Genomic DNA, 13,055 nt, shown 5'->3' on the forward strand with positions numbered 1-13,055 from the left:
GTGCAGCACAATGCATGTGCTTTTTAGCCCAAAAATGAATGGGGGGGGCTTAACCCACAGCAGCAGTCTGATTGGGCAGTATAGGTTTTATTGAATGAGCCATTTGGATGTACTCCATGTATTTTTCTACCCACAGTAACTATTTGGAGGCACAGAAATTATTTTACAGGTCTTCACTGCTTTTAATATCTTCGGTCTCACATTCAGATTGTATCTGAAGCAAAGATGTCCACATTAGAAATCTTTCAAAAAGGTAACAACCCTCTAAAAGGAGGGTTTCCTCTCACTCTGTAAGGCTGAGTTCACACTATTGCGAATGGGATGTGGAGCCAGTTCACACATCTCTGCAGCGGCTTCGGTGCGAATTGCATGGGAGCCCTGTGCGTCTTTTGGTCCATTTCAGGTCCGAATTCAGCCAAAAATTTGGGGTGAAATTGGACATAGACGGTGAAAATATAAACCCCTCCAAAGTTTTAATCCTTCCTGATCATCACTCACATAAAAATATTTAAGTTTGCCTTGATATTTCACTTGCAACTTTTCAAACGTGAATTTCCAGCAGCTTGTTGAATAGAAGACTTTATAATACAACTCTTTGTATATACACTTCTCCGCAGTATCTTCCAGTATGTGCACACCCACATGTGTACAGCTGTAAGTATATAATTGCTGTGCTCACTCAATAGGTAGGAACGGAAAACATGGCAGGCTTTTGCTAACATGTAACTTGGTGCAGCTGGTGGCAACATTTTACACATACGGCACTTTATGAGCTTAAAAAGTAGTTATTTTCTCGGTTGCTGAGGGATCTAATCTGCTTATATATATATGTGGGTTTTTTTTGTTTGCCAAAAAAAAAAAAAATTTATGCAGTAAGCTAGTTAAGTGAAATGCAGCAAAACGTAACCGTTGTGTGACCACGGAGGAGCTCCCCGGAGGGGAATGCAAAACAAAATACCAATTAATTTATGCTCCTGTTTATGGTTATCACTTCTTGGCTGTGCTGCAGCAAATTTTTAGATGACAGGACCATAGACTGTGAACGTTTCATGGTGATTCTCGGGTGTATGGAAGTTTAATCTGCTTATATTTTGCTTTCACTGCTTCCTCCCTCATCGACATTCTAAAGAAATGTTTAAATTAAACCTTTCCATTTTTATTCCATACCTTATTTCAGGCCCAGTGATGTCATCATTTGGGTCTCTGTGCTTCTCTATGCAGTGCAGGTGTCACGTCACATTCGGCTACCCATCACATTTTGTTATCCGCTGGAGTGCGCATGCGTGACGCCGCCATATGCGTTCCAACACTGTTGTAAGACCACTTTGCCACAGGGCCCCTCGCCACGCTTCGGGCACGGCTTCACTTCGCTCGGCATAATTATAATCTAACTCTATGTCCAGTTGGATGGTGGGGCTTGAACCTGGACTCAGGGGTGTGGCCACAAAATTCTGCGCAAGCGCAGATCGCCACAGTGTTGGAACGCATGTCCAGCGGGTAGCCAAATGTGCGGGTCGTCATATGTGATGCTACACAGGCAGATCATGGCTATGGGAGGGTGTGGCTGGTGGGAGGGGTTGGAAGGGTGTGGCTGTGGGAGGGTGTGGCTGGTTGGAGGGGTGGCAGGGTGCTGTACATAACTTCCTGAAAACATCACACTCACCCTACCTCATTACTTTTCTCAAGCTGTCAGCCCTCAGTTATTGATAGGACTCAAATCCAATAAATGAAAGGGTCAGGCATGAGACCGTCAGGTTGTGGAGGAAAGAGCTAGATGATGCTATATGTCAGTGTTTCTCAACTCCAGTCCTCAAGGCGCACCAACAGGTCATGTTTTCAGGATTTCCACTATTTTGCACAGGTGATTTGATCAGTTTCATTGCCTTAGTAATTACTACAGCCGTTTCCTCTGAGGGAAATCCTGAAAACCTGACCTGTTGGTGCGCCTTGAGGACTGGAGTTGAGAAACACTGCTATATATGATGGGTGTTCAACCTGTGGTTGAGCAATTCCCATAATGCCTCTGCCTTTGGGAGTCATGCTTGTAACTGTCAGCCTTGCAATGCCTCATGGGACTTGTAGTTCTTCAACAGCTAGAGGGCCACAGGTGGAACACCCATGCTATATATCCCCCAGCCAGGAAATGAGGTGGGCTCTGTTGACTTGCTATAACTTCTGATGCACATTGTGAGGAGCTCACAGTGTGTGGTGGAAACAGAGTAAGCACTTTTAGCACTGGAGAGGAGGCTGTACAGCTCTGCAAGACTGAAGGAAAACCCGGAGTCCTGCTTAAAAAAAAAAGTGGGTTTTCCTTTCTCTGCTTTTAAATAACCCGAATGATGATTGTTTTTGTTATATATTTAGAGGTCATATAATAAATACTTTAATTATCTTCAATTCTTGGGGGGTCCTACAAACCGTGTGGCATAAAACCTCCACATCTCTACAATACAACTGTTTTAATGATCTATTTAACTACTTTTAAATTTAATTTAACAAAATAAAATATTTCATAAAATGATTTGCAACAGTAGAACCAAAACGATTTTTGTTTTTATAACTGTCTAGAAGGACAATTTTTTTCTGTCAATACATCATTTTTAGAAGTCTTTGCTGATCGAATTGGGAATACCCTTGTATGGTTTTCTCTTTTTTTTAAAACTATTGATTTGCATTATAAAAAGAATGGTAAACAGGCCAAATGACTTTCAGAGCAGCTTTAGTCCCGCAGACTCATAAGTGTTGTCAATTTTTTGTCATTTGATTTTTTTTTTTAAGCTTTGTAAGTATAATTGACTCAAACAAAAAGATTTTGGTTACAAATTAGAATTGAGAATTTGGTTATACAGAAGACGGTTAAAGTGATACTAAAAACACAGTGTTTCATTTACATTGTCCCTTCTATTTCTGCATGTGGATGATGGCACTCTAATTATTTTAATAAAATAAAAAAAAAACATTGAAGTATCTTTTTTCCTAATTGATATACAACTGTCACATGACCCAGATCCTTCCCAGCCTGTCTGCAGGGAAACATAAGCAGGAGGCGCTTCTAGTCCTCTGCTGCTGGTCACATGTTCAAAATAAAAAAAAGCCTTTGGAGTAAAAATAAATAGTATTAATAAACTTTTTTAAATTGTCATACAAATATATATTTGAAATCAAGTCTTTATTATTTTTTGGCAATAATATACATCGTTACATAGTAGGTGAGGTGAAAAAAAGACACAAGTCCATCAAGTCCAACCCATGTGTGTGATTATGTGTCAGTATTACATTGTATATCCCTGTATGTTGCGGTCGTTCAGCTGCTTATCTAATAGTTTTTTGAAACTACCGATGCCCCCAGCTGAGACCACAGCCTGTGGAAGGGAATTCCACATCCTTGCCGTTAAGAACCCTCTACATAGTTTAAGGTTAAACCTCTTTTCTTCTAATTTTAATGAGTGGCCACGTGTCTTGTTAAACTCCCTTCCGCGAAAAAGTTTTATCCCTATTGTGGGGTCACCAGTACGGTATTTGTACATTGAAATCATATCCCCTCTCAAGCGTCTCTTCTCCAGAGAGAATAAGTTCAGTGCTCGCAACCTTTCTTCATAATGAATGTCTTCCAGACCCTTTATTAGCTTTGTTGCCCTTCTTTATACTCGCTCCATTTCCAGCACATCCTTCCTGAGGACTGGTGCTCAGAACTGGACAGCATACTCCAGGTGCGGCCGGACCAGAGTCTTGTAGAGTGGGAGAATTATCATTTTATCTCTGGAGTTGATCCTCTTTTTAATGCATGCCAATATTCTGTTTGCTTTGTTAGCAGCAGCTTGGCATTGCTGAGCCTATCATCTACTAGGACCCCCAGGTCCTTTTCCATCCTAGATTCCCCCAGAGGTTCTCCCCATAGTGTATAGATTGCACTCATATTTTTACCACCCAAATGCATTATTTTACATTTTTCTACATTGAACCACATTTGCCATGTAGTTGCCCACCCCATTAATTTGTTCAGATCTTCTTGTAAGGTTTCCACATCCTGCGGAGAAGTTATTGCCCTGCTTAGCTTAGTATCTTCCGCAAATACAGAGATTGAACTGTTTATCCCATCCTCCAGGTCGTTTATGAACAAATTAAATAGGATTGGTCCCAGCACAGAACCCTAGGGGACCCCACTACCCACCCCTGACCATTCCGAGTGTGAGCAGATTTCTGCCAGTCACAGGCTGTGTCACGCCTCTCCAGCCTGTGTTTTAGAATATTAGGGAAGTGAAGCCTCCATCAATCAACAGGTAATATCCCGCCCCCCCCATTGTGTTTAGCTGGTTAGTGGGCATGGAGGAGGAGGGAGGGGGGTGTCATTTGCCACTGTGTATATCCCCACATGTGTGACTCTATAGTCCACATGGGCTGCTCAGATGTGTTAGAGAGGAAATGTTCAACATAGAAACTCACTCGCTGAGTTACCACCACAGCTGAAAAATCCTTATCTGAATTGGGCACATGAACAGAGGGAAGACCTTAATGAAGGGGGCATACCCTTAAAGCTTGTCCTGAAGAATTGTATGTTAGTACAAATAAAAAATAAAAAAGCACCATGGACAGTACTCTGTTGTTTCTGTAAAATGTTATTGCTAGCTGTGTTGGACAGTGTTAGTGAAAGCAGCATGCAAAGTACAGCAAATATGAACAAAGTTACTTTGAGGCATTGTTCTCAGGTCCACAACATGTGCCTTGTATGTGACATGTAGAAAACCAGAATGTGGATGTCATCTAGAATATGGAAATTTGCATCATTCATCCTTTTGAACATGGATGTTGTTATTGTTTGAAGGGCTTCAAGAAATCTTTTCTGAGCAACTGAAATAAAATTTTTAGAAATTGCACTTCAAAAAGTTGTTTCTCCAAAACCAAGAGGAAAGCAGGAGGTTGAGTGGGTTGCCTGCACTGACTGTAAATAGTTAATTGTTAGTTTTAAACACTACAACAAAACAATAAAATTCCACTAATAAAAATCTTTAAAAACAAAACACGTTTAGGGAATTTATCTAAAATAGGTCTATTGTGACATTTAAGTCCTGAATTACAATGTAATTACACTGACAGCACTGTGAGCTATGAGGTCCCCTTGTATTTCCCACCAGGGCTACAATTGTATGGAGTTTGGCGTTTCTCCCCGTGTTTAGTGTCCTCTATTTTATGCCTTCTGGTCACTGTATAAAACATGTTCCACCATAAAGTGCCAATGTGTGTAGGCTTATCTTTGGAAATGGTAAACTCCGGGGGCAAGAAAGGACGTGAACAGTCCAAGTACCATCTCAACACTTAGAATAAAAAATACAAACAAGATTCTGGTGGTGACATGGAGGGATGTGGATTATAATTTAGGAGAGCTGGGAGTTTTACCTGCGATGGGATCCCTGCGGAGAGATCAGAGAGGGCACTCTGCAGGTCAGTGATGTGTGGAGATCTTGTCTGCTTACAGTCCATGAGACATGTGAAGGGACTGCGCTCAGCGCTGAGACCACCCTCTGATAGGGCAGGTTTAATTTCCTGCCCGGGGCATAATCTCCCGACAAAATACGGCTCAAGCCTTAATCTGGCCTTCTCATTTCAAAGAAAGGGGGGGAGGACTGCATACTGTCCCCCTAATCTGCCAGGGGAAAGGGGGCCACCATTAACTCCTACACCACTGCAAAACATTGTAAAGGCCAATCTGTCTGATGTCTGTGTATTAGGAGGCGAGGAGAGGAGAGGAGAGGAGAGGAGAGGTCAGTGTGTCCTGATGTCTGTATTAGGAGAGGAGAGGTCAGTGTGTTCTGATGTCTGTATTAGGAGAGGAGAGGAGAGGTCAGTGTGTCCTGATGTCTATGTATTAGGAGGAGGAGAGGAGAGGTCAGTGTATTCTGATGTCTGTGTATTAGGAGGAGGAGAGGAGAGGTCAGTGTGTTCTGATGTCTGTGTATTAAGAGAGGAGAGGAGAGGTCAGTGTGTCCTGATGTCTGTGTATTAGGAGGAGAGGTCAGTGTGTTCTGATGTCTGTGTATTAGGAGAGGAGAGGTCAGTGTGTCCTGATGTCTGTGTATTAGGAGGAGGAGAGGAGAGGTCAGTGTGTCCTGATGTCTGTGTATTAGGGGGAGAGGTCAGTGTGTTCTGATGTCTGTGTATTAAGAGAGGAGAGGAGAGGTCAGTGTGTCCTGATGTCTGTGTATTAGGAGGAGAGGAGAGGTCAGTGTGTCCTGATGTCTGTGTATTAGGAGAGGAGAGGAGAGGTCAGTGTGTCCTGATGTCTGTGTATTAGGAGGAGAGGAGAGGTCAGTGTGTCCTGATGTCTGTGTATTAGGAGAGGAGAGGAGAGGTCAGTGTGTCCTGATGTCTGTGTATTAGGAGAGGAGAGAAGAGGTCAGTGTGTTCTGATGTCTGTGTATTAGGGGGAGGAGAGGAGAGGTCAGTGTGTTCTGATGTCTGTGTATTAGGAGAGGAGAGAAGAGGTCAGTGTGTTCTGATGTCTGTATTAGGAGAGGAGAGGTCAGTGTGTTCTGATGTCTGTGTATTAGGAGAGGAGAGGAGAGGTCAGTGTGTTCTGATGTCTGTGTATTAGGAGAGGAGAGGAGAGGTCAGTGTGTCCTGATGTCTGTGTATTAGGAGAGGAGAGGAGAGGTCAGTGTGTTCTGATGTCTGTGTATTAGGAGGAGGAGAGGAGAGGTCAGTGTGTTCTGATGTCTGTGTATTAGGAGGAGAGGAGAGGTCAGTGTGTTCTGATGTCTGTGTATTAGGCGGAGAGGAGAGGTCAGTGTGTTCTGATGTCTGTGTATTAGGAGAGGAGAGGTCAGTGTGTTCTGATGTCTGTGTATTAGGCGGAGAGGAGAGGTCAGTGTGTTCTGATGTCTGTGTATTAGGAGAGGAGAGGAGAGGTCAGTGTGTTCTGATGTCTGTGTATTAGGAGAGGAGAGGTCAGTGTGTTCTGATGTCTGTGTATTAGGAGAGGAGAGGTCAGTGTGTTCTGATGTCTGTGTATTAGGCGGAGAGGAGAGGTCAGTGTGTTCTGATGTCTGTGTATTAGGCGGAGAGGAGAGGTCAGTGTGTTCTGATGTCTGTGTATTAGGAGAGGAGAGGTCAGTGTGTCCTGATATACACTATATTATCAAAAGTATTAGGACGCCTGCCTTAACATGCACGTGAACTTTAATGACATCCCAGTCTTAGTCCGTAGGGTTCAATATTGATTTGGCCCACCCTTTGTAGCTATAACAGCTTCAACTATTCTGGGAAGACTGTCCACAAGGTTTAGGAGTGTGTCTATGGGAATGTTTGACCATTCTTCCAGAAGCGCATTTGTGGCACTGATGTGGACGAGAAGGACAGGATCAGTCTCCACTCAAATTCATCCCAAAGGTGTTCTATTGGGTTGAGGTCAGGACTCTGTGCAGGCCAATCAAGTTCCTCCACCCCAAACTCGCTCATCCATGTCTTTATGGACCTTGTTTGTGCACTGGTGCACAGTCATGTTGGAACAAGAAGGGGCCATTCCCAAACTGTTCCCACAATGTTGGGAGCATGAAATTGCTCAAAATGTCTTGGTATGCTGACAACTTAAGAGTTCCCTTCAAGTGATTTGGCGGGGTGGCCCAATACTTTTATATATACAGTATGGTGTGGATAAGCAAGTTTGGGGTAGGAGAACTTGATTGGCCTGCACCTTTGGGATGAATTAAAGTGACACTATGAGCCAGGCCTTCTCTTCCAACATCAGTGCCTGACTTCACAAATTCTCTTCTGGAAGAATGATCATTCCCATAGACACACTCCTAAACCTTGTGGACAGCCTTCCCAGAAGAGTTGAAGCTGTTATAGCTGCAAAGGGTGGGCCAAATCAATATTGAACCCTACGGACTAAGACTCGGATGCCATTAAAGTTTGTGTGTGTGGGGGCGTGGTCGGGATGTGAGCTGAAGAGGACGTGTGCCTGAAGAGCTCCGTGCTAATCCTGCTTATAAGCCCATTTTCAATCCTCGTTTCTTTGCTGGAAGAACACCCCTCGACTCCCCTGCTCACCCTGAACTCCTCGGTGGGGCCGGGGAAAAGCAGAAGCCGCCACAAAGACGCTGAAGCCGTGTAAGGGGCAGGTCGCCAGCTCTCCGGGCGCCATCTTAGGCTCTAACTCTGGAGCACAACGTGGGGGGAGGACGGAGCAGAGCCCTGTACAGTCTCCTGTGGCGATGGCGTCCCCTGCGGAGGTGATAGAAGCCCCCCTTTCGCCTGCACTGCTAGAAGCAACACCGGAGGTAATCACAAAGCCCATCCTGGCAGCAATAGAGGGGTTTAAAACCATGCTCATGGTAAAGGTGGAACACCTGGCATCTGAATGCACCCTCATACGCCACGACTTGGATAAAATCAGGGGAAGACTTTCTGAAGCTGAGGGTCACATAAGCACTGTGGAAGACCAGAAGACCAGCAGTTCTCATTCCTCAAAGATAACTGAACTGCAATCCCTGGTACACACGCTGGTCAATAAAGTAGATGACGCTGAGAACAGACAAAGACGCAATAATATCCACGTGGTGGGTCTACCAGAAGGTGAGGAGGGTTCCCACCTGCAATATTTGCGGAATCGCTGTTTAAAAATGTATTGAATCTGCCCGACATGCCACCCACGTATGTGGTAGAAAGAGCCCACAGAGTGCCAATGGGTGGGCGTCCTGAAGGGGCCCCACCGTGACCGTTCCTAGTCCGGTTCCTTAATTATCGTGACAGGGACATGATTTTGGCTGAAGCTCGGAAGCATGCGGAATTGCCTTATGAAAATACGAAATGAATGTTTTTTCCTGATTTCTCGGCTGAGGTGCAGAAACGACGCAGATCGTTCAATGAGGTGAGACGCCGTTTGCGGGAGAAAGAAATCAAGTACAGTATGTTATACCCTAGCAGACTGAGGATCCCATACAAAGGCAACGTGCGCTTCTTTGATACTCCTCTGGAAGCCAGTGACTGGATCGACAGTTTGTGAGTGAAAGGGCCGCTGGCTGAAGATGTTATGGTTTTCCTATACCTGTTAACATTGCTCGAAGGGGTACGTTTTTTCTTTTTTCCTGTGTAAGTTTTTTTGGGGGGGGTTTTGGGGGATTTTTGCTGTGCGCTCTGTCACGCATACACGTTTATATTCTCACAGACTCCTTTCTAAGAGATAATTGTGCCCGATGGTCCCTTAAATATATGCCTTATACGGGAGCTGCGAACTTATTGAAGGAAGAAGGGGGGACACATATATTGTTGTGGAGGAATGGAAGAGTATCCGTAGCAGAGGCATGGAGCTTGAAAGGCACGGACACTATGTATTCGAACTAAGAGACCTTAGGAGAGCTTTCTTGCTCTCTCTTTTTACATTTTTTTCTTTTTTTTTCTTTTTCAATTTTTCTATGGCCACGTTTTCCAGGACTTTTTTTGGATGGTTTTGGGGAAAAAGCTGCGTGTACTGTTTGTGTTGGTTTATTACACAGCAGCAGGGAGTTATAGGGGTTCTGGGAGTTTTTTCTTTGGTCAGTGCAGCTTTCCACTTTAAACCCATAAATAGCCAAGTACTTCGGTATATATATGAGTCACGTAGTCTACAGGTTTATTTTCTAAGTAACATGATGGTACTATGTGTAATGTATAATGAACTGCAATATGTATGGCAGGGGCAACAGTTAATTTAGTCTCTTGGAACGTAAGAGGCCTAAATGACAAATTCCGTCGAGCCTTGATGTTCCAATACCTAAAGGCGGTCACCCCGCACGTGGTGTTTTTACAAGAGACCCACCTGGATGGGAGTAGGGTGCTGTCCTTATGTAGAGCCTGGATACAACGGGCACTTCACTCAACGTACACTACCTATTCCAGGGGGGTCTCAATTCTGATTAGTAAGGCAGTTCCCTGCACCATAAATCATGTGATTTCAGATCCAGGAGGCGAGTTCCTAATTGTCATAGCTGATATCAGCACGTGTAAGATGGTTTTAGTTAATGTTTATATACCTCCACCTTTTCAGGTCCAGATCCTATATGATCTCTTAGGCAAATTGGCCCCGTACATGCATCTGCCTCTTACTATAGCAGGGGATTTTAATGCCATTCTCTCTACTACTCTAGATTCGTCTAATGTACACAGGGTGGCGTCCGCCGATCTTTCTACCTGGGCGGCTACGGTCTCCCTGACAGAACTGTGGCGGTGGAAGAACCCTGACACTGTAAGCTACTCACATTTATTCAAAACACATAGGTCATCCTCAAGGATAGATATGGCCTTTGCCAACGCACCTATGTTACAGTTAGTGGGAGGAGCCAATTATTTAGCAGGTGGCCTTTCAGATCATATACGCCATTATCGGTGCACATTGGTATTCCCTCGGCCTGCAGGAAAGAGGCTTGGAGGTTGAACCCAGGCTGGTTGGAGGTGGAGGGGGTGTCATCCCAGGTAGCACCACATTTCACGGGTTACTGGAAGAATAATGAAGTGTCAGCCAACCCAGTTACAGTATGGGATGCGTTTAAGGCCTGTATGCGAGGACATTATATCTCTGCTATTAAACAGGTGCGAAGGACTTATAATAAAAAGGAACAAGAACTGCAAGAAAGGGAAAGGACTTGCGAACTTGCACATGCAAATGATAAGTCTGATACCACCTACAACGACTTGTTAGAGGCACGACCCTTACTGGCTCTGCACTTCACTGACTTGACGCACACGTCCAGGACAAAGAGCGCTGAATCCATTTTTGAGCAGGGTGATAAGAATGGTAAGTTACTGGCTATGCTAGTGGCTGATCAGAGAATACAGACGAATATACCGTGTATTAAAAACTGTAGGGGAGACATTGTCACAAACCCAGTTGACATTATGGACACCTTCGTGGGAGTATTACAAGGCCTTGTATACCCCTATTCCAGTGTACAACAGGCAACATCTAGACGCATTGTTGTCATCCTTGAACATCCCGGTCCTGTCTGCTTCGGGTAGGAATGTTCTGGAAGCGGACATAACGGAAAAAGAAGTAGAAATGGCTATCAGGGCTTTCCCTCCGCACAAGTCACCTGGACCAGACGGTTTCTGTATAGAATGGTATAGGTTGCATATTGAGGACTTAGTTCCCAGACTGAAAGCTTTATTTCAATACTGTTTGAAGCACAACTGCATGCCGAATTCCATGTTAGAGGCACAAGTAATTCAGGCAAACCAGGCAAGGATCCATTGTCTTGTTCTTCGTACAGACCTATAGCACTTTTAAATCAGGACCTTAAAATTCTAACAAAAATTTTAGCTACGAGACTGTCACAGGTTATCACTACCCTAGTGGATATAGATCAGACAGGTTTCATAGCTCAAAATTCTACGGACACTAACTTACGCAGATTGTTTGCTCATTTGCAGATTAATCATGACAATGCGGGGACTAGGGCGGTAGTGTCTCTTGACATGGCCAAGGCCTTTGACTCAGTTGACTGGAACTATATGTTAGCAGTACTGCGTCATATGGGATTTGGGGAAGTATTCATGACCTGGATCTCACTTTTATATAATGCCCCTCAAGCCGCTATAAAATTGGGTACCTCAGTCTCCCATCAGTTCTCAGTGGGTAGAGGCACACGTCAGGGATGCCCGCTATCACCATCCTTATTTGCGCTGGTTATAGAACCCCTGGCTATAGCTCTAAGAAGGTCATCTGAGGTGAGAGCACTGGAAGTGGGAGGTATACGAAAATGTACTGCTCTTTATGCTGATGATATGCTCCTGTTTTTACAGGATGCAGGATCATCCCTAGAAGCAGTGTTTCAAATACTAGACAAATTTGCCACATTCTCAGGACTGCGGGTGAATTGGGAAAAATCCAATTTGATGGCCATTGACAGTGACGCTCAGACTTTGGCAACCAAAAGGGTTCCCATTCTCTGGGTGTCGGAGATCAAATATTTAGGCATACGTATATCACCTAGGGTGGTGGAATTCATGTCCCTTAACTTGTTGCCCCGACTGAATAAGGTTAAGCTGCAGCTTGAGGCATGGAGACACCTCCTGTTGTCCTTGATTGGCAGGGTTAATTTAATAAAAATGAAGATTCTTCCAGTTTTTTTTTGTATTTTTTAAGGAACTCTCCAATTTGGATCCCCTGCTCTTTTTTTCAGAAGGGTGAATAGCTTATTCAGTACTTTTCTTTGGTCCGATGCACATCCTAGAATCAGCCTTTGTACTTTGCAGGAGCCCTTGGGGCAGGGTGGACTGGCGCTGCCTGATTTATTTAAATATTTCATAGTTGGACAAATGGTGTTTGCTAGACGCTGGCTGACTAGAGATGATGGGGACTCAGCGACAGTACTGGAGGCAGCCCTTATGGGCTCGTATGAGAGTATGTTTTACTTGGTATACAGAGGACCTATGGCCTCTCCGTCTCTGACCGCATCGATGCGCGTCACTGTTCGCGCATGGGACAAGGCACAGAAGCTGATGAACTCTCCAGATAGATATATATATATATATATATATATATATATATATATATATATATATATATATTAGGAGGAGAGATGAGGTCAGTGTGTCCTAATGTCTGTGTATTAGGAGATCTGGTTTGGAACATGCACCTTGGTGTAGTGTGGTGACCTAGTTGTGTGTTATTCCAGTTTTTGGTATATTCCACTCAGTCTGGGGAATATCGCACAATGCACAGTGTGGCCTTTTCTGCGCTCAGCTAAGAATCCACTTTTCCATTCTCCATCTATTGTCTCCCTGAAAACCATAACTGACAAAAGAGTGAACTACAGGACGCTGATGACCCCAAAGTAACCTCTCATCCTCTGTCATCCAGACCAACATTTTCGGTTTTCAGTATCTTCCGGCTGATATTTAATTTATCGACACTCACTATCTAAATTAAATGTCAAAAATGTATCCCCATGGGGGGCACAATACCCGACAGCATCAGCCTGGGCCTGTGTGACGTTTGTACCGTCTCCCTTTGTGTGAGTTTCCTCTAATGTTAACTTACTGCAGATCAATTCAATTCCTCTTCAGGTTGATTCCTTGTATCCGAT

General features: G+C 44.2%; 2 protein-coding genes and 1 long non-coding RNA gene across 9 annotated transcripts in view; 2 read left to right on the forward strand and 1 right to left on the reverse strand.

Annotated features, from left to right (window-relative positions):
* Window positions 1-6,719, forward strand: part of LOC141132769 (uncharacterized) — an 81,374-nt gene extending 74,655 nt beyond the window's left edge. For both annotated transcript variants that reach the window (XR_012242963.1, XR_012242964.1), the window contains exon 3: window positions 6,010-6,719. This is a non-coding gene — a long non-coding RNA (uncharacterized lncRNA). The remainder of the gene's footprint in view (window positions 1-6,009) is intronic.
* CACNA2D4 (calcium voltage-gated channel auxiliary subunit alpha2delta 4) overlaps window positions 1-13,055 on the forward strand; it is a 374,858-nt gene that overhangs the window by 240,896 nt on the left and 120,907 nt on the right. The gene's annotated exons all lie outside the window — the stretch shown is intronic.
* The window catches only part of LRTM2 (leucine rich repeats and transmembrane domains 2), a 113,965-nt gene that overhangs the window by 57,765 nt on the left and 43,145 nt on the right, over window positions 1-13,055 (reverse strand). Inside the window, exon 1 of one of the 2 annotated variants that reach the window (XM_073621588.1) lies at window positions 5,395-5,481. The exons of the other annotated variant lie outside the window; for it this stretch is intronic. Within the exon in view, the coding sequence (XP_073477689.1) occupies window positions 5,395-5,478 (84 nt within the window). The 5' untranslated portion in view covers window positions 5,479-5,481. Of the gene's footprint in view, window positions 1-5,394; window positions 5,482-13,055 lie in introns of those variants that run through there. 2 annotated transcript variants of the gene reach the window in all.

This window comes from Aquarana catesbeiana, linkage group LG03 (assembly GCF_042186555.1).
Source record: "Aquarana catesbeiana isolate 2022-GZ linkage group LG03, ASM4218655v1, whole genome shotgun sequence".
Taxonomy (NCBI): Eukaryota; Metazoa; Chordata; class Amphibia; order Anura; family Ranidae; genus Aquarana; species Aquarana catesbeiana.